Genomic DNA, 24,741 nt, shown 5'->3' with positions numbered 1-24,741 from the left:
GTTTTGCTCTCTTCTGGTAGACTTTACATTATCTCCTTGTTACTTGTTATATTTTCTTCATTGTCTCCTTTGTACTTGAATTTGTTGCACTTCATATAGTCTTTTGGAAACCTCTCTATCTCCATGAGGTAGTGATAAGGTTTGCATACATTCTACCCTCCTCAGATCGCACTTACAAAATTTTACTTGGTATGTTGTTATTTTTAGTGATATGTAAATATTAAATAATCATTTTTATTAGGACTACAACCTATATCAAAAGTGACAGACACTACAATCTAATTGATAAAATAACGTAAATATTCACCCTAAAATTTAAGAACATTATTTCTAACTATAGCTCTAAAAAACCTCTATAAGGTTATATGTATCTTGTATCTAATGTACAAAATCGGGGTGAGCAGAAAAATGAAGAAGAGGAAAGATATTTAGAATTTAGGTTATATGTATCTTCAAGTCATTTTGCTGATGCAGTAGTCCTTCGGTATAGCCACATTTGTCCCAAAATTTTAATGGACGGAAATGAATTAGACTGATATGGACTATCAAACATAAACGGATTAGACGGGTCATAATTTTATGGACTAATTGTCACCCTTACTTTTGATATAACCTCTAATTTACATAGTCATTGCATTACATACAAGTTATCGAGACGCTGCAGCAGCATCTCTTTATTTATCCTTATACAGTTTTTCAGTGTTTCAACCATACCAAGACAACATACAAGAGAAGACTACATAGTAGCACACCCTAATTAGATGCAGCAGATATAACCTCGGCAGGACATATCCCACGGCAAGAGGAGTGGCTGCTCTGCTATATTTTGGGAAGGCTGTTATTTATATCTTGAGCTTCTATCTGATATGTGATGCCTTCAGTGTGTTTAGACTCTAGAGAAAATTCAGGGTCACCCTCTGTTGTCCACAATCCATATGGGTTGGTGCAATGTTATTTAAATTCATTGCCATCTCATTTTCTTCTCTGTTCTTTATGGTACCTATCTGTAAACATACTAGTCATTCACACACATGTACCAAACATCCACACAAATCACCCTAATATTTGTTTAGCAGAATTGCAGCACTTACCTCATCCTCCAGAACTTTGTTTTCTTCTATCAGCTGCTTTTCCTGCAGATAAATAGTTTCCAGTCAAGTCTAGCACGCTAAACAAAATCCCAATGTAACACCATAAACCTGTGTCCAGAAAATGCTGATATATGGCATACTAATATTGCATAAACTTCAGTTGATAATAGGATTCCTTAAAAAAATCTATAGAGCTAAAAATAACTGTAAACAGCATGATGCCAGTATGCTAGTGAACTTGAAGAGCCAAACTAGCTCCATGATTTTCTCAATTCCATAACAAGTCCAGCGTTAAGAGGTGCAAATGCAATTGTCAGGGAAAACATTCAGCCAGGAGTGAGGAGTTTGGTAGACGATCAAATGATAGAAAATATTTGATCCTTGTCCTAATGATTAAGTATCTGGCTTAGCTCACTTCCAGAAAAGTTGATGCCCTGCATCTTATACCCTTTCTTGACACCAGGAAATTGTTTTTAAAACACTCTGCTGAAGCAGTTTTTGACGGCCAGATGGCACCTCACCCATACATAGTGATAAAAAGAACTGTTATTATTTGCTGAATAGACAGGTAGATTGGAAAAATATCATGACTGTGCTCAACAATTAAACACTTTTTATTATAACCGTGGTGTCCGGGCCAGCTTGCGCACACCTCAACTAATTCCACGGTATAATTGCCACCTTCCACCAGTAATAGGCACCACGTAATTCTATCCACCAAGGCTAGGGGAAGAAATCCCGTGGTGTTTTTGTCTCCGCTGGAATTTGAACCTGAGACCTCATGGTTCTTAACCACTTCATTGACCACTAGGCCACACCCTTGGGTGCTCAACAATAACACACTCTAAAAAGCCCACATACAGCGAAAACCTTTGTTGCCGTTGGAAAAAGAATTCTCTTTGACAGCAAGATGGCACCTCACTATACAGCAAATTAGAACTTCCAAAAATTGCTCTCCCCAGACCCCACTTGGTGAGATTTCACTGGGTATGTTGTTGTCTCTCAAATTCTACAGTGGTCTGGACTCAAGAATATCATTCTATTTGTTTAGTCTAGCAGCAAGAGTCATCTCTGGACCTAGCAAAATCCAAAACTCTCATGTGGATTTCATCAAGGCAGCAGGCTCTGTTTAATTATGACATTGGCATGCAACGATACTCTTTACTTGAAAGTTGAAACTAAGGATGAGTATAGCATTCAAGGTACCAAGGGATCTTACATCTCGTGGGGAGATGAAGTTTCAGGTTTTCATTTTATGCTGATGAAACAGAATATTAGCTGGCCTATATTGATACACTTAAAACAGAGAGTTGAGAATCAAAGGATAAAAGTGACAAGGAGTAGGACACCATAACTTCCATTGATTCAATGATGGAGACAGATAATACCAAGTATAGTGGGGGACGCTTGATGAATTTTAAGGTCTAGCTATTGCTACAACTAGAATGATAAGGCTCTTCAACTCATCATATCTTCCAACTTATCTTTACCTTCTCATTGTTCTCATATCCTCTCAATCAGTTTATAAGCGCTTCACATCAGAACAATGCACGCTCGTGAAAGAAGAACCAGGCCAGCTATGTCAATATTTACATCAACTATAGAAGGCGCCCTGCATGCTCTTTGGGAAACTAAGCAATTCTGCTCAGGAAAAATGGAGACCTACCTTGTCATGAAGATTCTTAATTGATTCAATCAACAAGTGTGTCTGCATAAAACAAAACTAGTTAGCTTCACTTCATATCACTCCCAAAAGAAATAGGGAACTAAAGCAGTCGAACAGTAAAAGAATTGCAGATAATTTAAAAAGAAGGCAAAAGATAAAATTAGCACGCATGGGTGTGGCATTGGATTAAAATGATCACACTACTATGGAACTCTTTGTACGGTTGCAATGTCTTAGAAATACAACTGATGTAACACCACCAACAAGACTGATTCAGCTTTAGGCATCCCACTTATGTAAGTTCTAGGCCATAAAAAGGTAAGTTGTTTCTATAGAGCAGCTGGAACAAGTCCGTGTATGAGTAAAGGTACAGAGGAATGTGGAAAATCCAAAACCTTTCTAAATCTGGTTTGTGTCAGAGCAGTCTCGACTTGGTTTTCCAAATGGACAAGATCAGTAATGCTGAGATCATCAACATCAGGCTCCTTGAGTTGCCTGTCAAATTGTGGATCAATACCATGCTTTCCAAGGGAAGCTCAAAAAGAAAAAAGAGCAGCAAAAGGTCAGTACTTTTCTACCGTCTGTAGCAGTTCTTCCATTCTCATGAAACTTGCATATTTTGATTCCTGTTCCCATACAACGATAGAATAATTTCAGCAACTGAAATTGTATATAGTTACTCCAGGCATATTGGATTAACTCTCAATGGAATGACTATAGCTAATACTCATTATTTGCATGATGTATGTGACTGAACAACTGTCGCGCCACTTTCCTGGTTTTGACGATGTACAACTTATGTTTAAAACAACGCATTCTAGAAAAACAAACAGCAATATATTGAATAAGATTCATTTATGATGTAAAATGACCATCCTTAATTACCACATACTAAATTGGAGCTTCTAACTAGAGCAGGACAAAAGCTGAGAACATATAACTTCACATATAGATTTAGTGTCCTAGGATCTACTCACAATAGATAAAGATGCATTACAAGCCACCAAGTCACCTGCAAAGATTTGTATTAACTTAACATCTATGGATTTGCTTTTGGGAAATCAAAAAACTATACAAACATTAATAATTTGACATGGTGATTAAACTTTTCAACTTCACAGGCAATGAGTTGCTTTCTAGTTCCCGAAGAACCATAAAAACATTTAGTGTACTCGTTATATTTATTCATTATACAGTACCTCTGTCAAGAGATAAGAGGACAGTGAAGTTAACTAGATATATACCTCTGTGTCATCGACTTCTGCAGAGACCTTATCTTCTGCTTTCATGTGGGTGTTATATCGGTGAATAACTCCTGTCAGACTGAAACACATATATCATGTGGTCGTCATCAGTTTGTTAGCCAATCTACTCAAACAGGAAATGGACTCCACAATATTAAGTTCATACTTGAGGAAGAAAGAGTAATGTGTGTAGTTCAAAAACACAATGCATCAAACAAATTCTCCACAAATTTGTGGTTTCTCTTAAATTTCAGCCTTGCATTAGGGACTGCAGTATCAAAACACAATTACACTAGACAGTAAATTTGGAATATTTACAACCACACTGGTTTGATCACTAAAAAGCAAGAACTGTTGGAAACAACTAGAACAGTGATAACTCACTTAGCCGTAAAAGAAACTATAGCTACGTTCCAATTTCAAGAAATTGTAGGGTCTCCACCACTTAATAAGAAAATGAATAGATAAGAAAAGCTATAGGTCAGACTACTTGGGCAAGAGAGGAACATGATGGTTCAAGAAAATGTTCATAGGAATCCAGACACACCAACTTGGCCAAAACCATCTTGTTGCCTTTCAATAACTGGGGGATTTAGACTACAATAGTCTACATGGTAACCAAATAGATTTAACAATCAATCATCAACCAATCGAATACCCCTCAATGAAAATAAGTAGAAAAGATTACATGAATCCTCTATATTCATTCCGCACTATTGAACTCCATTTCATTCAGATACTAGATCGAGTTTGCCAAAAGCTCACCCATATCCTTTAGAGTTAACTAGTTAGTTAGGAAGAGTTGAACAAATCCTCCGTTAGAATAGAAATAAGTATATACAATCCTAATTAGAATAGGAATGGGAATAGGAATAGGAATAAGAATAGGAATCCTAGTTGGAAAAGGATTCCAATGTAGTGTCTATAAATAGGGTCTCAATGTAATAATGTATCACACAATTTAATAATATTTTTCTCCTATATTTCTCACATGGTATTAGAGCAATGGTGAGAAAATTAAATCAGCCGTCACTGTGCAATTTTCCGGTGACCTAAATTGCTGTCCCAGAAAAAAAAAGAAAAAAAATCAGCAATTATTCCGGCCATTTTTTTTCCAGTGGGGTTGCCTCTTGATTCCGAGGCTGACCATATAATTTATTTTCCTGATTCCGACCAGATTTCTTTTTTTTTTCCGGCAGTCAGATCTATTTTCAGCAGTCAGATTTTGGCCCCAAATTTTTATTTTATTTCCAACAGTCAGATCTAATTATTTTTATTTTTTGTGAGAATATTCTAATTTCACAATGTCGTTCAGGATTGATATTTTTTGAATATAGAAAATAACTCAAAACGATCTTTCATTAAGAAAACCCAAGTGCATCTTGAATAATCATCAATGAAACTAACAAAATAACGAAAACCTAAGGGTGAACTGACTCTACTAGGACCTCAAATATCAGAATGGACTAATGAAAAAATAGACTCTGAACGACCCTCAGTACTACGGGAATATGTAGCACGGATGTGGTAAATCTACTATTGGTTGCCGTTGGGTTTATGCAGTCAAATTTGATCCAAACGGTCAGGTTGATCAGCTTAAGGCTCGTCTTGTTGCCAAAGGGTATACTCAAATATTTGGACTCGATTATAGTGATACTTTCGCTCCCTTAGCTAAAGTAGCATCTATTCGTCTTTTTCTGTCCATGGCTGCAGTTCGTCATTGGCCTCTTCATCAGTTGGACATTAAAAATGTTTTTCTACATGGTGATCTTGCGGAAGAAGTCTATATGGAGCAACCACATGGTTTTGTTGCTCATGGGGAGTCTAGTAACCTTGTATGTCGATTGCGTAAGTCACTCTATGGTTTAAAACAGTCTCCTTGAGCTTGGTTTGGAAAGTTTAGCAGAGTAATTCAAGAGTTCGGCATGACTCGTACTGGAGCTGATCACTCTGTGTTTTATCGACATTCTGCACCAAATCAGTGTATTTATTTGGTTGTTTATGTTGATAATATTATTATCACTGGCAATGATCAAGATGATATCACTAATTTGAAGCAACATCTCTTTAATCATTTTCAGACTCAAGACCTAGACCTTGGCAGACTGAAGTATTTTTTAGGTATTGAGGTTGCGCAGTCTAGATCAGGTATTGTTATTTCTCAATGCAAGTATGCCTTAGACATTCTTGAGGAGACAGGAATGTTGGATGTAGACCCATTGACACTCCTATGGATCCGAATGTTAAACTCCTTCCAGAACAAAGGGAGCCACTTAGTAATCTTGAAAGGTATAGACGGCTGGTTGGTAAGTTAAACTATCTCACAGTGACTTGACCTGACATCTCTTTTCCTGTGAGTGTTGTAAGTCAGTTTATGACTTCCCCTTGTGATAGTCATTGGGAAGCAGTTGTTCGTATTCTGAGATATATAAAGTCAGCTCCCGGTAAAGGACTACTCTTTGAGGATCAAGGCCATGAGCATATCACTGGATATACAGACGTTGATTGGGCAGGATCACCCTCTGATAGACGTTCAACATCCGGATATTGTGTTTTAGTAGGAGGCAATTTCGTGTCGTGGAAGATAAGAAACAGAGTGTGATTGCTCGATCTATTGCAGAATCAGAATATCGAGCAATGGCGGCAGCAACTTATGAGCTAGTTTGGATCAAACAATTGTTGGGAGAGCTAAAATTTGGTGAAATCAGTCAGATGGAACATGTGTGTGATAATCAAGCGGCTCTTCATATCACATCAAATTCAATATTTCATGAAAAGACTAAGAACATTAAGATTGACTGACAAACTTTGTCAGAGAAAAGATACTCTCAAGAGATATTGTTACGAAATTCATGAAGTCAAATGATCAGCTTGATCTTCACCAAGTCCCTCACCGGTCCTCGTATTTATTATATCTGTAACAAGCTAGGTACATATGATTTATATAGACCAGCTTAAGGGGGTTGTGTTAGAATAGAAATAAGTATATACAATCCTAATTAGAATAGGAAAAGAAATAGGAATAGGAATAAAAATAGGAATCCTAGTTGGAAAAGGATTCCACTGCAGTGTCAATAAATAGGGTCTCAATGTAATAATGTAGATACACAATTCAATAATATTTTTCTTCTATATTTCTTACATCTTCCTTGAGCATGCCGCTCCATTTGTATCAATCTAATGTTTGAGGATCAATATTTGAAGAATGAGACCATTAACAAGTCAATCTCAACTAATTGGGTATCATTTGGATGGATCCTTCACTTCTATCATATTATGTTCTTAACTGAGTGTCTATTGATTCCAGAGATCTAGAACCCTCGTGATATAATCTCCATAATCTTAACTTGTGTTGCTTGCACTCTCTATCAATTGTTACCGTTTGCAATATTGGCCACAAATTTATAAATCACATATTCAACATTAGATTCACATTTTGGAATGTTACAGAATCTATATAATAATGTATATAGATAATGTTAGAATAGAAATATGTATATATATTCCTACTTAGAATAGGAAGAAGAATAGGAATAGGAATCCTAGTTAGAAAAGGATTTCAATGTATTGTCTATAAATAGAGTCTCAATGTAACAATTTAGATACACAATTCAATATTATTTTTCCCATATAATTCTCACATGGTATCAGAGCATTGGTGAGAAACTTCAAGTCACCGTGTCAAATTCCGGCGACGTTGGTTGGGACTGATTTGTGTCATCTTTCATTCTGAAGGTGTTGTGTGAAAGACAACACCATCACGAGGCTCGAGAAGCTCAGGCGACCGAACCCCAAGCAGATCCACCGAAAAACAACCCCCCACGCGTCATTCGGAGGTGGAAGTTTTCCGGCGAGATCTGTTCACGCGTGAGTGCTGCTCCGGTCATTTTTTTCGAGCTGTTTTCTTCTGTTGGGGTCGCCCAGTATTTCCAACTAGAACTCATTCAATTTTCTCTAGATCCGATCACCGGAATTAGGGTTCCGGTGATTTTCAAGCAGTTTCCGGCAAGTTCCCAGCGAAATCAAAATTTTCAGGCCACTGTGGGTAGATTCCGGCAGTTTCCAGTGAGCTTCTTACTCTTTTCAAGTCAAATTTCGAAAAATGTCTTTCGGGTGTGATAGTTTTTGGCTACAAAAATACGGGGATTGGAAGTTCAAGCCTTACAATCACTTCAGAACCATTAATGGGAAGTTCAAACTATTTAGCATGGGCTTCTTCAGTTGAGTTGGGTGCAAGGGTCAAGGTGTTCAAGATCACTTTGGCGAAAAGACAAAGTCTAGTGACGAAGGTGCAAAAGCCAAAGCACAATGGGAGAAAGTGGATGCCCAATTATGTAGTCTCCTTTGGCGCTCTATTGATTCTAAGTTGATGACCTTGTTTCGCCCATTCCAGACATGTTATTTAGTTTGGGAAAAGGCACGTGCTTTATACACTAATGACATATCTCGATTCTATGATGTGATATCTCGGATGACCAACTTAAAGAAACAAGAATCCGATATGTCTACTTACTTGGGACAAGTACAGGCAGTCATGGAGGAATTTGAAACGTTGATGCCTATCACTACAAACGTGGAAAAGCAATAAGAGCAAAGGCAGACATTGTTTCTAGTTCTTACACTTGCTGGACTTCCTATTGACCATAACTCTGTGCGTGACCAGATTCTAGCCAGTCCTACAGTTCCCTCAATTGATGAATTATTCTCTCGTCTGCTTCGTCTTGCTGCACCTCCCAGTCACAAAGAAGTTTCATCACCCATTGTTGACTCCTCTATTCTCGCATCTCAAACCACAGAAAAGCATGCATACCAGTCTATGGAGAATCAGCGAGGGGGAGGGTGTTTTGGGAAACCTCGATCCAAGTGTAGTCATTGTCATAAACCTGGACACACTCGTGATATATGTTATATTTTACATGGTCTACCACCTAGTTATGATCCTATTGTTCTTAAGGAATATAATGAGTTCCTTCGAAATCGTGCAAGTAAACAGACATCTCCACCAGTAGCATATGGTGCTCAACCTAATCAACCATCCAATAATGCTCATATTGCTCAGACAGAATATGACAAACGTCTCCACAAGTAGTTTCGGTTGAACAACCTGATGTTTTTGTTGCGGGTAATTCTTTTGCTTGCGTGTCACAGTCTAGTACTCTTGGATCATGGGTCATGGACTCAAGGGCTTCTGATCATATCTCTGGTAATAAATCACTTTTGTCCGATATTGTTTATTCACAATCTCTTCCAACTATTACTTTAGTCAATGGGATCCAAACAAAACCAAAAGGGGTTGGAAAAGCCAAACCCCTATCTTCTGTCACCCTAGACTCTGTTCTTTATGTCTCTGGTTCTCCTTTTAATCTAGCATCTGTTAGTCGTTTGACGAAGGATCTACATTGTAGCATAACTTTTTTTGATGGCTTTTTTCTCATGCAGGACCGCAGTACGGGGCAGACGATTGGAACAGGACATGAATCACAAGGCCTTTACTACCTTGCCTCTTCAAATTTCTTGAAAGCATGCAACGTTACAGATTCCCCAGATCTAATTCACAAACGTTTGGGATATCCCAGTCTATCCAAACTGCAAAAAGATGGTGCCTAGTTTGTCTAGTTTATCCAAATTAGATTGTGAGTCGTGTCAACTTGGGAAACACACTCGTGCTACATTTTCACGTAATACTGAGGGTCGTTCAGAGTCTATTTTTTCATTAGTTCATTATGATATTTGGGGTCCTAGTAGAGTCAATTCCACCTTAGGATTTCGTTATTTTGTTAGTTTTATTGATGATTATTCAAGATGTACTTGGGTTTTCTCAATGAAAGATCATTCTGAGTTATTTTCTATATTCAAAAGTTTCTTTGCTGAAAATACAAAATCAATTTGGTATTTCTATTCGTACTTTTCGTAGTGATAATGCCTTAGAATACTTATCCTCCCAATTTCAGGAGTTTATGACTCACCAAGGCATTATTCACCAGACTACTTGTCTATACACCCCTCAACAGAACGGTGTAGCAGAAGGGAAAAATAGGCATCTTATTGAGACTGCTCGTACTCTTCTCCTTGAATCCCATGTTCCGCTGCGTTTTTGGGGAGATGCAGTTCTTACGTCTTGTTATTTAATAAATAGAATGCCCTCATCTTCTCTTCAGAATCAGGTTCCACATTCCATACTGTTTCCTGAGTCACATCTCTATCCTATTCCCCCTCGTGTCTTTGGGAGCACATGCTTTGTTCATAACTTTGCCCCAGGGAAAGATAAATTAGCCCCTCGTGCCCTCAAATGTGTCTTTCTTGGTTACTCTCGAGTTCAAAAAGGGTATCGTTGTTATTCACATGATCTTCATCATTACCTTATGTCCGCTGATGTTACATTCTTTGAGTCTCAACCTTACTATACGTCTTCTGATCATCTTGATGTATCTATGGTCTTACCCATACCTCAGGTTTTACCTATACCAACTTTTGAGGAATCTACGGTTACTTCTACATCTCCAGTTGTAGTGCCACCACTCCTAACTTATCATTGTCGTCCGCGTCCAGCGTTAGTCCCAGATGATTCATGTCATGCGCCAGACCCTGCTCGTACTGCGGACTTGCCTCCTCTTAGCCAACCGCTTGCACTTCAAAAAGGTATACGATCCACTCGAAATACTAACCCTCATTATACCTTCTTGAGTTATTGTTGAATGAGTAGGCAGATTTAGTCATAATCTGCTCCACCATTGAACTGGCAAATTTGATTATAATCTGCTCCACAAATAAAGCTAGCAGATTTGATTAGAATCTGCTCTTGTAAATATGGGATTAGAATATATTATTCTAGGAAAATAGTTTAGAGGAAATCCCTTGATTCAAGGATTTCCTAAGAATTAGGGATTGATTAGTTTATTTGGTCTTTACTTGTTCTCTTATAAATATTGTACAAACACTATGAATAAAATATACTTTTGCAGTATCTAAACTTCCATGGTATCAGAGCGGGACTTTTTCCCCAAATATCATATGGGTAAAACAGCCTTTCACGGAGAGCATCTTTCTAAAACATCAACAAAAGACAAAAGTTCTTCTCTGGAAGCTCCTGCAGAAAATCTGATGACACAAGTAGGCAATGCTTCTCATATGACCTTCCAGTTAACTTCTCATTGATTAAATAGGAAGAACTATCTGGAATTAAAGCTTGCAATCGATGGCCGTGGAAAGCTGGGACATCTGACCGGAAAGACAAAAAAGTCTGGAGTTGGAGACCCAAAGATGAACTCTTGGAGATTAGAGAATTCACTCGTGATTGCTTGGTTAATAAATTTCATGGAACCAGTCATAGGTAAATCTTATCTCTTTTTGCCCACTGCTAAGGATGTGTGGGAAGCCGTTAGGGAGACATATTCAGATGTAGAAAATGCCTCTCAAATTTTTGAGTTAAAAATTAAACTATGGCAAGCTAAGCAGGGTGAGATGAAGTCACTACTTATTATAATGAAATGGTGTCCTTGTGGCAAGAGTTAGACCAGTGTTACAATGATGAATGGGAGTGTTCTGTGGCTAGTGTAAAAGCAAAAAAAAAAGGAAGAAAATGAGAGATTTACCTTTTTTTAGCAGGATTAAACTGAGAGTTTGACGAGGTCAGGTCGCGAATCCTAGGAAAAAATCCTATGCCCTCACTTCGTGAAACATTTTCTGAAGTTAGGAGAGAGGAAACTAGGAGGAAAGTTATGTTAAAACCTAATTTAAATGTTGAACTAAAACCTGTTATAGACTCTTCAGCTCTTGTAACAATGAAGAATGGAGAGGACAAAAACAAAAGGCCATGGTGATCATTGCAAAAAATATTGGCACACCCGTGAAACATATTGGATGATTCATGGGAAACCACAAAACTGGAAGAAAAAGGGAGTTGATGATCGTGGCTTTCAATCTCAAAATGGTCAGGCCCTCCAAACAACTTATTTTGATCAGGGGCAGCAACCTTCTCCAGAAACGTCTCCATTTACAAGGGAACAATTGGAAATTCTGCACAAACTCCTTCAATCTCCACAATTTCGTGCAAATGCACAAAATTCTTCTAATCCTTCCTGTTCTTTTGCTCAAATAGGTACTGTATCGTCTGCTCTTAGTACCAATTCCAATCAAATAGATTCTTGGATCATAGATTCAGGAGCTAGTGACCACATGACTGGAAATTCCCGTTTTTTCTCTACTTACACTCCTTGTGCAAGGAATAATAAAATCAAGATAGCTGATGGTTCCTTCTCTGCAATTGCTAGTGTTAGAATAGAAATAAGTATTTCCTACTTAGAATAGGAATAGGAATAGGAATAAGAATAGGAATCCTAGTTGGAAAAGGATTCCAATGTAGTGTCTATAAATAGGGTCTCAATGTAACAATTTAGATACACAATTCAATAATATTTTTCTCATATATTTCTCACATGGTATCAGAGCATTGGTGAGAACAAACAAGTCACCGTATGTCTATGTCAATTTCCGGTGACTATTGGGTCTGATTTTGTTATTCTTTTTTCTTTCTGTAGGTGTTGTGCGAAAAACAACACCACCACGAGGCTCAAAAAGCTCCCGCGACCAAACCCCAGCCAAAACCACCGGAAAACATCACCCCACGCGCCTATCGGAGGTGGTAATTCCCGGTGAGATCTGGCTCACGCGCCGGCGCGTGAGGGCTTTTCTGATCATATTTTTTGAGAATTTTTTTGACAGTTGGGGTCGTCCAGCCATTTCGACCAGGCCCATACTGTTTTTGACTAGATCCGATCACTGAAATTAGGGTTCCGACTATTTCCAGGCGGTTTTTGACGACCTTTTTCTTCGAGAGTTGAATTTTCCGGCTATTTCCAGGCTGTTTTTTTGTTGTTTCCAAGACAAATTTAGCATAATGTCTTTTGGGTGTGATGTTTTTGGTTCTAAAAATATGGAGATTGGAAGTTCTAGCCCTATAAGCACTTCAGAACTTTTATTGGGAAGTTCAACATCTCTTTAAGCACTTCCAGACTAAAGACCTTGGCAAATTGAAGTATTTTCTAGGTATTGAGGTTGCTCAGTCTAGATCAGGTATTGTTATTTCTCAACGCAAGTATGCCTTAGACATTCTTAAGGAGACAGGAATGATGGGATGCAGACCTATTGACACTCCTATGGATCCGAATGTTAAACTCCTTCCAGGACAGGGGGAGCCACTTAGTAATCCTGAAAGGTATAGACGGCTTGTTGGAAAGTTGAATTATCTCACAGTGACTAGACTTGACATATCTTTTCCTGACATATATTTTCCTGTGAGTGTTGTAAGTCAGTTTATGACTTCCCCTTGTGATAGTCATTGGGAAGCAGTGGTTCGTATTCTGCGATATATGAATTCAGCTCCCGGTAAAGGACTACTCTTTGAGGATCAAGGCCATGAGCATATCATTGGATATACAGACGCTGATTGGGCAGGATCACCCTCTGACAGACGTTCGACATCCGGATATTGTGTTTTAGTAGGAGGTAATTTGGTGTCGTGGAAGAGTAAGAAACAGAATGTGGTTGCTTGATCTAGTGCGGAATCAGAATATTGAGCAATGGCGACAGTAACTTGTGAGCTAGTTTGGATCAAACAGTTGTTGGGAGAACTAAAATTTGGCAAAATTGATCAGATGGAACTTGTGTGTGATAATCAAGCGGCTCTTCATATCGCATCAAATCCAGTGTTTCATGAAAGGACTAAGCATATTGAGATTGACTGTCACTTTGTCAGAGAAAAGATACTCTCGGGAGATATTGTTACGAAATTTGTGAAGTCAAATGATCAACTTGCAGATATCTTCACCAAGTCCCTCACATGTCCTCGTATTAATTACATCTGTAACAAGCTAGGTACATATGATTTGTATGCACCAGCTTGAGGGGGAGTGTTAGAATAGAAATAAGTATTTCCTACTTAGAATAGGAATAAGAATAGGAATCCTAGTTGGAAAAGGATTCCAATGTAGTGTCTATAAATAGGGTCTCAATGTAACAATTTAGATACACAATTCAATAATATTTTTCTCATATATTTCTCACAGCTGGAAAAGGAACTATTAAGCTATCACCATCTCTTATACTTCATGATACTCTTCATGTTCCAAAGCTTTCTTGTAATCTAGTTTTTGTCAGTAAATTAACGCGTTCTCTTAATTGTCGTGCTATTTTTTATTCCGATTTGTGTGAATTTCAGGAAAAGGTCTCGGGGAAGATGATTGGCAGTGCTAGAGAATCAAGAGGTCTTTATTTTCTTGACAACGGGAATAACTCACTACAACTAAATCCTATTTGTTTGAACTCTACTTTTGTTTTGAATAAAGTCATGCTTTGGCACTATAGGCTTGAACATCCAAGTTTTTATTATTTAAGACATTTGTTACCTTAGTTATTTAGATAAAAATCCATCCTTATTCCAATGTGAATTTTGTGAAATGGCTAAGCATCACCAATCTTCTTTTCCTTCTCAAAGATATCAAGCTTCAAAACCTTTTACAATGATTCATAGTGATGTTTGGGGTCCGTCTAGAATCTCAACAATTTTTGGGAAACGGTGGTTTGTATCTTTTATTGACGATCATACTAGATTGAGTTGGGTTTTTTTATTGAAGGACAAATCTGAGGTTAAAAATATGTTTGAGACTTTCTATGTCATGGTGGAAACACAGTTCAATGAGAAAATCAAGATTTTTCGGAGTGACAATGGCCGTGAATTTTTTAATGAACAATTAGGAAGTTTTTTTAGAAAAACTGGGGTAGTACACCAAAGCTCTTGTCCAGATACAACTCAACAAAATGGTATCGCCGAAAGAAAGAATAGACACCTTTTAGAGGTAACGAGGGCTTTAATGTTTACTAGTAAAGCTCCACAACACCTTTGGGGAGAGGCTCTCTTGCCTGCCACTTACCTTATTAATAGGATGCCATCTCGCCCTCTTAAATTTAAGACACCTTTTAAAGTTTTCAAAGAAAGTTTTCCTAGTTCTAGGTTAACTACAGATCTGCCTCTGAGTGTTTTTGGTTGTACAACATTTGTTCATGTCCATAATCGTAGTAAACTTGAACCGCGGCTAAGAAGTGTATTTTTGTAGGATATACCCCAAGTCAAAAGGGATATAAGTGTTATGATCCACATGCTAGGAAGATAATTGTCACAATGGACTTAACTTTCTTTGAGTCGCAACTCTATTTTACTACTCATCTTCAGGGGGAGTATCATGTAGGTGAAGATTCCTTTTTTTGTGATATTGAGTAAACTAGATATCAAGCAAATGAAGAGCCTAATATTACAATAAATACTGATGTGAGAGATGTAGGAGAAGATATGAATAAGTGTGATCCAAGAGATGATAAGGACCAAAGTGACTTAAATGATAAAAACTCAGAAATTGAACTTGAACCTGTAGCGCCTTCAAATGACAAAAATAAAAATGGGAATAGAGAACAAAAAACAGAAATGCAGGTGTATTCGAGAAGGAACTGAACTCAAGAAAAAAAGACCGAAGATTCTCACACAGCCAAAAATCAGTCCCACAAGACCTTACTGTAATTCAAGGTACTCTTCCAACAAATTCTATTTCTAATTCCTTAGATCTAGATCTACCTATTGCAAAACGCAAAGGTGTTAGATTTATTTCTAAATATCCTATGCCTATGTTTGTGTCCTACAAAAAGTTGTCTCCTAGTTATTCAGCCTTTACTTCACAACTCTCTAGTGTGGAGATTCCAACAAATGTGCAGGATGCTCTACAAGTTCCCGAGTGGAAGGAGGCTATTTTGGAGGAATTGCGAGCTCTTGAAAAAAATGAGAAATGGGAGTTAGTGGATTTACCCGAGGGAAAGAAACCAGTGGGTTGTAAATGGGTGTTCACCACCAAATTCAAATCAGACGGATCCTTGGAAAGGTATAAGGCCCGCCTAGTAGCTAAGGGATTCACGCAGACATATGGCATTGACTATCTCGAGACATTTGCTCCAGTAGCTAAGCTAAACTCAATTAGAGTTCTGTTGACAATCGCAGTAAATCTCGACTGGTCTCTTCAGCAGTTGGATGTGAAGAATGTTTTCTTGAATGAGCACTTAGAGGAAGAAGTCTATATGGATCCCCCACTAGGTTTTGAAGGGAAGTACAAGTCAAAGATATGCAGGCTTAGAAGATCTCTTTATGGTCTAAAACAATCTCCAAGGGCTTGGTTCGAAAGGTTTACTCAATTTGTGAAAAAGCAAGGGTATGTGCAGGGACAAGCAGATCACACAATGTTTACTCGACATTCACTGGAAGGAAAAACAACTGTTCTTATAGTGTATGTTGATGATATTATCCTCACAAGAGATGATGTGGTTGAGATAAAAAATCTAAGGGAACGCCTTGGCTCAGAATTTGAGATAAAGGACTTAGGCCCGCTAAAGTACTTTCTTGGCATGGAGGTTGCACGATCGAAGAAAGGAATTATAGTGTCACAAAGGAAGTATGTTCTTGATCTGTTAAAAGAAACAGGAATGAGGAATGAGTGGTTGTAGACCAATTGAAACTCCAATTGATCCAAATCTGAAGTTTGTAAAGGAAGGAAAATTGATTGATAAGGGCCAATATCAGAGATTGGTAGGCAAGTTGATTTACTTGTCACATACTAGACCTGATATTTCCTTTGTTGTGAGCCTAGTCAGCCAGTTCATGCATTCTCCACGAGAAGAACATCAAGAAGTTGTGTATCGAATCCTAAGGGTTGTTCTTCAAGAAGAACGAGCAAAGAAGTGTTGAGGCTTATACGAATGCAGACTGGGCTGGTTCATCTATTGATAGGAGGTCTACATCTGGATATTGTACATTTGTTTGGGGAAATTTGGTGACATGGAGAAGTAAGAAGCAAAATGTGGTGGCTCGAAGTAGTGCTGAGGCTGAGTATCGATCCATGGCACACAGAATTTGTGAAATATTGTGGCTCAAGAGAATTTTGGAAGAACTAAGAAGACCTGTGAGTTTTCCAATGAAGTTGTATTGTGACAATAAGGCTGCCATAAGCATTGCTCATAATCCAGTTCAACATGATAGAACAAAGCATGTTGAAGTGGACAGACACTCCATTAAAGAGAAGATTGAAGATGGAAGTGTGTGCATTCCTTTTGTGCCAACAACAGAACAAGTTGCAGATATTTTCACAAAAGGTCTTTTCAGAACTACTTTTGAGTCCTTTGTGAGCAAGTTAGGCATGTTTGATATTTACATGCCAACTTGAGGGGGAGTGTTGAATAAGTAGGCAGATTTAGTCATAATCTGCTCCACCATTGAGCTGGCAGATTTGATTATAATCTGCTCCACAAATAAAGCTGGCAGATTTGATTAGAATCTGCTCCTGTGAATATGGGATTAGAATATATTATTGTAGGAAAAATAGTTCAGAGGAAATCCCTTGATTCAAGGATTTCCTAAGAATTAGGGATTGATTAGTTTAATTGGTCTTTATTGTTCTCTTATAAATATTGTACAAACACTATGAATAAAATATACTTTTGCAGTATCTAAACTTTCAGTTATCATTGTCTATCATCACCCCATTATGCCTTTGTATCGTCTTTGTCCTCTTATCTCCATTTTTAAGACTACAGGTGAAGCACTTTCTCATTCTGGATGGAGGCAGGCTATGGTTGATGAGATGTCTGTTTTGCATAAGAGTGGTACTTGGGAGCTTGTCTCTCTTCCTACAAGTAAATCTACCGTTGGTTGTCGTTGGGTTTATGCCGTCAAAATTGATCCAGACGGTCAGGTTGATCGGCTCAAGGCTCGCCTTGTTGCCAAAGGGTATACTCAGATATTTGGGCTAGATTATAGTGACACTTTCGCCCCTGTTGCTAAAATAGCATTTGTCCGTCTTGTTCTATCTATGGTTGTCGTTCGTCATTGGCCTCTTCATCAGTTGGGCATTAAGAATGTTTTTTTGCATGGTGATCTTGAGGAGGAAGTCTATATGGAGCAACCACCTGGTTTTGTTGCTCTGGGGGAGTCTAGTAGTCTTGTATGTCGATTGCGTAGGTCACTTTATGGTCTGAAGCAGTCTCCTAGAGCTTGGTTTGGGAAGTTCAGCACAGTTATTCAACAATTTGGCATGACTCGTAGTGGAGCTGATCACTCTGTGTTTTATCGGCATTCTGCACCAAATCGTTGTATCTATTTGGTTGTGTACGTTGATGATATTGTTATTACCGGTAATGATCAAGATGGTATCACCAAATTGAAGCAACATCTCTTTAAGCACTTCCAGACTAAAGACCTTGGCAGATTTAAGTATTTTCTAGGTATTGAGGTTGCTCAGTCTAGATCAGGTATTGTTATTTCTCAACGCAAGTATGCCTTAGACATTCTTGAGGAGACAGGAATGATGGGATGTAGACCTATTGACACTCCTATGGATCCGAATGTTAAACTCCTTCCAGGACAGGGGGAGCAACTTAATAATCCTGAAAGGTATAGACGACTCGTTGGAAAATTGAATTATCTCACAGTAACTAGACCTGACATCTCTTTTCCTGTGAGTGTTGTAAGTCAGTTTATGACTTCCCTTTGTAATAGTCATTGGGATGCAGTTGTTCGTATCCTGCGATATATAAAGTCAGTTCCTGGTAAAGGACTACTCTATGAGGATCAAGGCCATGAGCATATCATTGGATATACAGACGCTAATTGGGCAGGATCACCCTCTGATAGACATTCGACATCCGGATATTGTGTTTTAGTAGGTGGTAATTTGGTGTCGTGGAAGAGTAAGAAACAAAGTGTGGTTGCTCAATCTAGTGCAGAATCAAAATATCGAGCAATGGTTGCAGCAACTTGTGAGCTAGTTTGGATCAAACAGTTGCTGGGAGAACTAAAATTTGGCGAAATTGATCAGATGGAACTTGTGTGTGACAATCAAGCAGCTCTTTATATCGCATCAAATCCAGTGTTTCATGAAAGGACTAAGCACATTGAGATTGACTGTCACTTTGTCAGAGAAAAGATACTCTCAGGAGATATTGTTACGAAATTTGTGAAGTCAAATGATCAGCTTGCAGATATCTTCACCAAGTCCCTCACATGTCCTCGTATTATTTACATCTGTAACAAGCTAGGTACATATGATTGTATGCACCAACTTGAGGGAAAGTATTAGAATAGAAATATGTATATATATTCCTACTTAGAATAGGAAGAAGAATAGAAATAGGAATCCTAGTTAGAAAAGGATTTCAATGTATTGTCTATAAATAAGGTCTCAATGTAACAATTTAGATATACAATTCAATATTATTTTTCCCATATATTTCTCACAGATAATATAGCCAATTCTTAGGGATTTGAATATTTAGTACCACAGTTAGCTTAGACTCTCCATGTATTAATATCATTGTTCTCTTTGAGTAATATACAAATTATTCTCAATATCTTATGAATTACATGGTATCAGAGCCAATGTCTGAGTTGGTATTTTTTCTTTGCCAGAAGTCACTATGACTTTGCCAGAAGTCACTATGACTTCGCCAGAATCCACTGTGGCTTCACCGGAAGTGATTGAGATTTCCAAAATCTCTGTCACCACCCACTTGGCTACTTCCCACCATCTTAAACTCCTAGATCTCGGCAGTTGGAAGTCACTCGTGTGAGAGTCACGCTCCACTATTACCCTTTCCGGTGAGACTGCAGTAGTGGTGTTGCATCAGATTTGGTGGTTGTTTGTTCAACAGACCACTACGATTTGAGAGAGTTGCTTGTTTCTGACCAATAATCTGGTGGTCTCTCTGTGTCGGGCAACTCCTGGTAGTATTTTGACATTTTTTTCCTAGGGATTTCTGCTAATATTTGATGTTTCGAGTTCACTCATGTCGTACAATTTTTACTAGCATTGGGATTTTGTTATAGCATCATCAGGTTTTGCTCTTCAATCAACACTTCTACTTGGCTATTTATTTGATGATTTTCTGATTTATCAGGAGCTATTTTTGGGTCTCTGATTTGTTGGATAGCTAGCCTTGAGTGGAATTGGTGTGGGGAAGAACTGTTACTTTGATTATTGATCCAAAATAGGTTACTGTCTATCTTGGGTATTGTCTAATTTTAAGATATAATCTGGTTGGACTAGTTGGTTTCTCCATCAATTCATTTTGGTATAGTAAGTATTTTTGTTGGGAAAATGACCGACTGTAATTAGAGAATTCAAAGGTCTAAAGTTGTTGGTGCTTGTAGTCCATTATCTAACAAAATGGTCCTAATTTCGGCAGAGGAGTTTGCTAAATTCTCTCAATACCATAAATTCTCGAAGGATCCACTTAAGTTAATTCCTTTGTTGAATCAAATGAAACATATCTTATCACCTCTTCAAATAAACGGGATTTTGATTCGGGTGCCACAAATCACATGACAGGTAATCATAATATTTTTCTTGCTTTCAAGCACATAGAGCACCCTCTCTGATTACCAAAGTTGATGGATCAACTTGCAACAGTGTTGGATATGGGACGGTTAGACTAATCTTTTCTATTACTCTATCATCTGTATTAAGTCTACCAAAGTTGGCCTTTAATTTATTTTTGTTAGCCAAGTTACTAAGTTACTGGAGACTTTAATTGTTATATTTCATTCTTTCCCAATCATTGTTTGTTTCGCGATCATAAGACGAATCAGGTTATTAGTAAAGGGCATGTATTTAACAATCTCTACATCCTTGATGAATGGGAGCCTAGATTTGTTGCCTGCTCTACTGTTGTGTCTCTATATGAAGCACATTATCGGTTGAGACATCTTTCTCTACCTCTATTAAAGAAGTAATGTCCTCAATTTCATAATACTTCTTCATTAGAATGTGAGTCATATCGCCCCCAAGGCCTAGCTCAAGTGGCAAAAGGTGGAGAATTTGTGGCTTAGATCGCAGGTTCAAGTCCCACACCATGCAAAGCGAAGCCCGGTATTTAAGTGGAGAAAGGTAGAGGGCGGGCCCATTATCCCCCGAGTTTAGAAGGTTGTGATTGGTCCAAAGAGCGGGTCACAGACGGATTTCTAGGTTATCAAAAATAAAAAGAATGTGAGTCATGTCGATTTGCAAAACATCATCGCAACTCATTAAGTCCAAGGGTTAATAAGCAGGTCAGCTTTTGAGTTAGTTCATTCTAATGTTTGGGGACCATGTCCTGCCATTTCCAAATTTGGGCATAAGTATGTTGTTACTTTTGTGGATGACTTGGATTTCTTCTATGCAGATCTGCTCGAAAGTGTTTATTCACTTTTGTGCCTTCTGTGTTGAAGTCAAAATACAATTCAATGCTTTGGTACATATTCTAAGGAGTGACAATTCATATGAGACAACAGGTATTCTCCATCAGTCTTCATACGTCGATACACCTTCTCAAAATGGAGTTGCTAAGAGAAAGAATAGGCACTTACTTGAGACAACTTGAGCACTTTTGTTCCAAATGAAGGTTCCTAAACAATTTTGGGTAGATGTGATCTCTCCAACTTGTTTTTTGATTAAGTGCATGCAATCTATTGTGTTTGGAAACACATGTTATGTTCGAGATGTTCGACCATCTGTTACCAAGTTGAATGCAAAAGCATTGAAGTGTGTTTTTCTGGGCTATTCTCACCTTCAAAAGGGGTATTGATGTTATTCTACCAAACTTGGCAAATATTTGGTGTCAACTAATGTGGTATTTTCAGAGACTACACCGTTCTTCTATGCACCTCCTTTTTCTACAAGTCAAGGAGAGAAAAATGAGTGGTTAGTCTATCAGGTCACCAGTGTTTTGACAGAAGAATCAGATGTTGTCCCTCCATCTCTCAAATTTTCTATTAAGGACCAATCGACTATTGTTTCAGAAGCTCCTTCTCCATTTGATGTGGCAAGACCACCAATTGTTCAAGTTTACTCGAAGAGGCGAGGGGCTGATGATACATGTCTTGCACCAATTCCTTTGTCATCAAATCCTCATTCATCTGATCCTCCACGAGATCTTGACCTCCCTATTGCTCTTCGCAAAGGTACACGTAGTTTCAAATCCTCGTATTCCATTAGTAATTTGTTTCCTATGGCCACTTATCCTCTATGTCTAGATCTTTGATTGATTGCTTCTCTAGACTCTATTTCTATACCCAAAAGGCCTTGAATCATTCTGGATGGTCTGATGCAATGCTTGATGAAATACATGCCTTAGAAGAAAATAACATGTGGGATTTAGTGGATTAACCCAAGGGAAAGAAATTAGTGGGATGTAATTGGGTCTTCACATTGAAAGTTAAGATGGAACTATAGCAAGACTTAAAGTTAGACTTGTAGCTGAAGGGTATGCTCAAACATAATGGGGAAGATTATTCACACACATTCTCCCCAGTTGCCAAGCTCATTTATGTCCACTTATTCATTTCTCTAGCTGCTTTCGAGAATTGGCCTTTACATAAGTTAGATTTTTTTATTTTTTATTTTCGATAACCGAGATATCCATCTGTGACCCGCCCTTTGGATCAATCACAGTCTTCTAAACTCGATGGATAATGGACCCGCCCCTCTACCCTTCTCCACTTAAATATCAGGCTTCGTTTTGCATGGTGTGGGGCTTGAACCTGTGACCCAAGCCACAAATCCTCCACCTTTTGCCACTTGAGCTAGGCCTTGGGGGCCATAAGTTAGATATTAAGAATGCATTCTTTCATGGTGGTCTTCGAGAAGATGTGTATATGGAGCTAAACCACATGGTTTTATTGCTTGGGGGGAGTATGGGGAGTCTGTCATATGAAGAAGTCCTTGTATGGATTGAAGCAGAGTCCTCGAGCTTGGTTTGGAAAGTTCAATAAGGTAGTTCAGAATTTTGGGATGAAAATGAGCGAATGTAATCACTCGATCTGTTACCAACAACCAACATCTGGCACTATCCTCCTTGTTGCATATGTTGATGACATTGTCATCTCAGTAAGTGATTATGTGGGAATCTCTTCCCTCAAATCTTTCTTGCATTCTAGGTTTCATACAAATGGCTTGGGTTCGTTGAAATACTTTTTGAGAGTAGAAGTAAACGGAAGCAAGAAGAGAATTCTTCTGTCTTAGAGAAGTATATCCTTGACCTACTTGCAGATATCGGAAAGTTAGCAGCCAAACCCTGCAGTACTCCAATGGTTCCCAATGTGCATTTTATGAAAGATGGTGATTCTTTTGATGATCTCGAGAGATATAGAAGGTTAGTTGGGAAGTTAAACTACCTTATTGTGACTCGTCCAAATATTGCTTTTGCGGTAAGTGTTGTTAGCCAGTTCATGTTTGCACCTACGATCAAACATTGGGAAGCTTTGGAACAGATCATATGTTACTTAAAAGGAGCTCCTAGACTTGTCATATTGTATAGCAATCACGATCATACTCGTGTGGAGTGTTTTAGAGATGCTGGACTTGGCTTATTGTATAGCAATCACGGTAATACTCGTGTGGAGTGTTTTGCAGATGTTGACTGGGCTGGATCCAAAATTGATAGAAGATCTACTACAGGCTATTGTATTTTTGTTGGAGGGAACCTAGTATCATAAAGGAGTAAGAATTAAGGTATTGTATCTCGATCCAATGCACAATCTGAGTATAGAGCTATGTTACAGTCTATATGTGGATACATCATCTTTTATCTGAAATTGGGTTGAAGCATCATACCCTAGCATAACTCTAGTGTGATAATCAAGGTTCTCTTCATATTACCTCAAATCCAATGTATCACGAAAGAACTAAACATATTGAAGTTGATTGTTGTTTTATTCGTGAGAAGATTCAGGAGAATTTGATTTCCTTTGGCTATGTGAAGACAAGAGACCAACTAACTGATTTGTTTACAAAAGCGTTGAATAGAACTCGAGTTGATTACCTTTGTAACAAGCTGGGCATGATCAATATCTATGTTCCAGCTTGAGGGGGAGTGCTACAAAATCTGTATAATAATGAATATAGATAATATAGTTGATTTTAGGGATTTGAATATTTCGTTACCATAGTTGGCTTATTCTCTCCATGTATTTATATCATTGTTCTCTTTGAGTAATGTACAAGTTATTCTCAATGCCATGTGAATTACATGGAATTTTCACAACACATGTGTTTGGCCTAATCAACATTGAATTCACATTTTCAATTCATAAGACAAAAGTTCAACATGTCACACACGTTGTCCATTCTAACCAATGGAAAATTGATAATTTAATCATCTTCTTGATTAAAGTAGGTGTCTCATCATAAATGTTAGAACATGAATAGGTTTATACAATCCTATTAGAATAGAAATAGGTTTATACAATCCTATTTAGAATAGGAATAGGAATAGTAAATAGTATTAGTAGGTAAAGGTTTGTATTCTACTGTCTATAAATAGGATCTCAATGTAATAATGTAGACACAACAACAATTCAATAATATTCTTCTCTTATATTTCTCACATGGTATCAGAGCCTCTACGATCTTGGTAGAGAATCAAAGAGCTTTCGCAGCCGGCGGGTGGCTATTACCCATATATGTTGTCCGTCTGGCCAATGATTATGTTAACAAAAGTAAGATCAATGATATATGCATGAACATATTCAAGGGAAGAAAACTCAGTTAAACAGGTCACCGTGCGTCAATTTCCGGTGATTTTCTAGGACTGTTTTGTGTCCACCCCATATCCGTCGGTATTTGTGTAGCACCGTGCCATCTTTTCGGTGACTACTTTTTCATATTTAATTTGTGTA

General features: G+C 38.0%; 1 protein-coding gene across 1 annotated transcript in view; it reads right to left on the bottom strand.

Moving 5' to 3' along the window:
• Positions 1–575: 575 nt before the first annotated feature.
• Positions 576–24,741, bottom strand: part of LOC125868185 (agamous-like MADS-box protein AGL27) — a 34,256-nt gene continuing 10,090 nt past the window's right edge. Inside the window, exons 2-7 of the mRNA XM_049548811.1 lie at positions 4,002–4,080; positions 3,328–3,383; positions 3,153–3,252; positions 2,758–2,799; positions 1,092–1,133; positions 576–1,004 (exon numbers count right to left, since the gene is read on the bottom strand). Of these exons, the coding sequence (XP_049404768.1) occupies positions 894–1,004; positions 1,092–1,133; positions 2,758–2,799; positions 3,153–3,252; positions 3,328–3,383; positions 4,002–4,080 (430 nt within the window). The 3' untranslated portion in view covers positions 576–893. The remainder of the gene's footprint in view (positions 1,005–1,091; positions 1,134–2,757; positions 2,800–3,152; positions 3,253–3,327; positions 3,384–4,001; positions 4,081–24,741) is intronic.

Source organism: Solanum stenotomum, chromosome 6, assembly GCF_019186545.1.
Source record: "Solanum stenotomum isolate F172 chromosome 6, ASM1918654v1, whole genome shotgun sequence".
NCBI lineage: Eukaryota > Viridiplantae > Streptophyta > Magnoliopsida > Solanales > Solanaceae > Solanum > Solanum stenotomum.
This window is presented reverse-complemented; position numbering and strand designations above follow the sequence as displayed.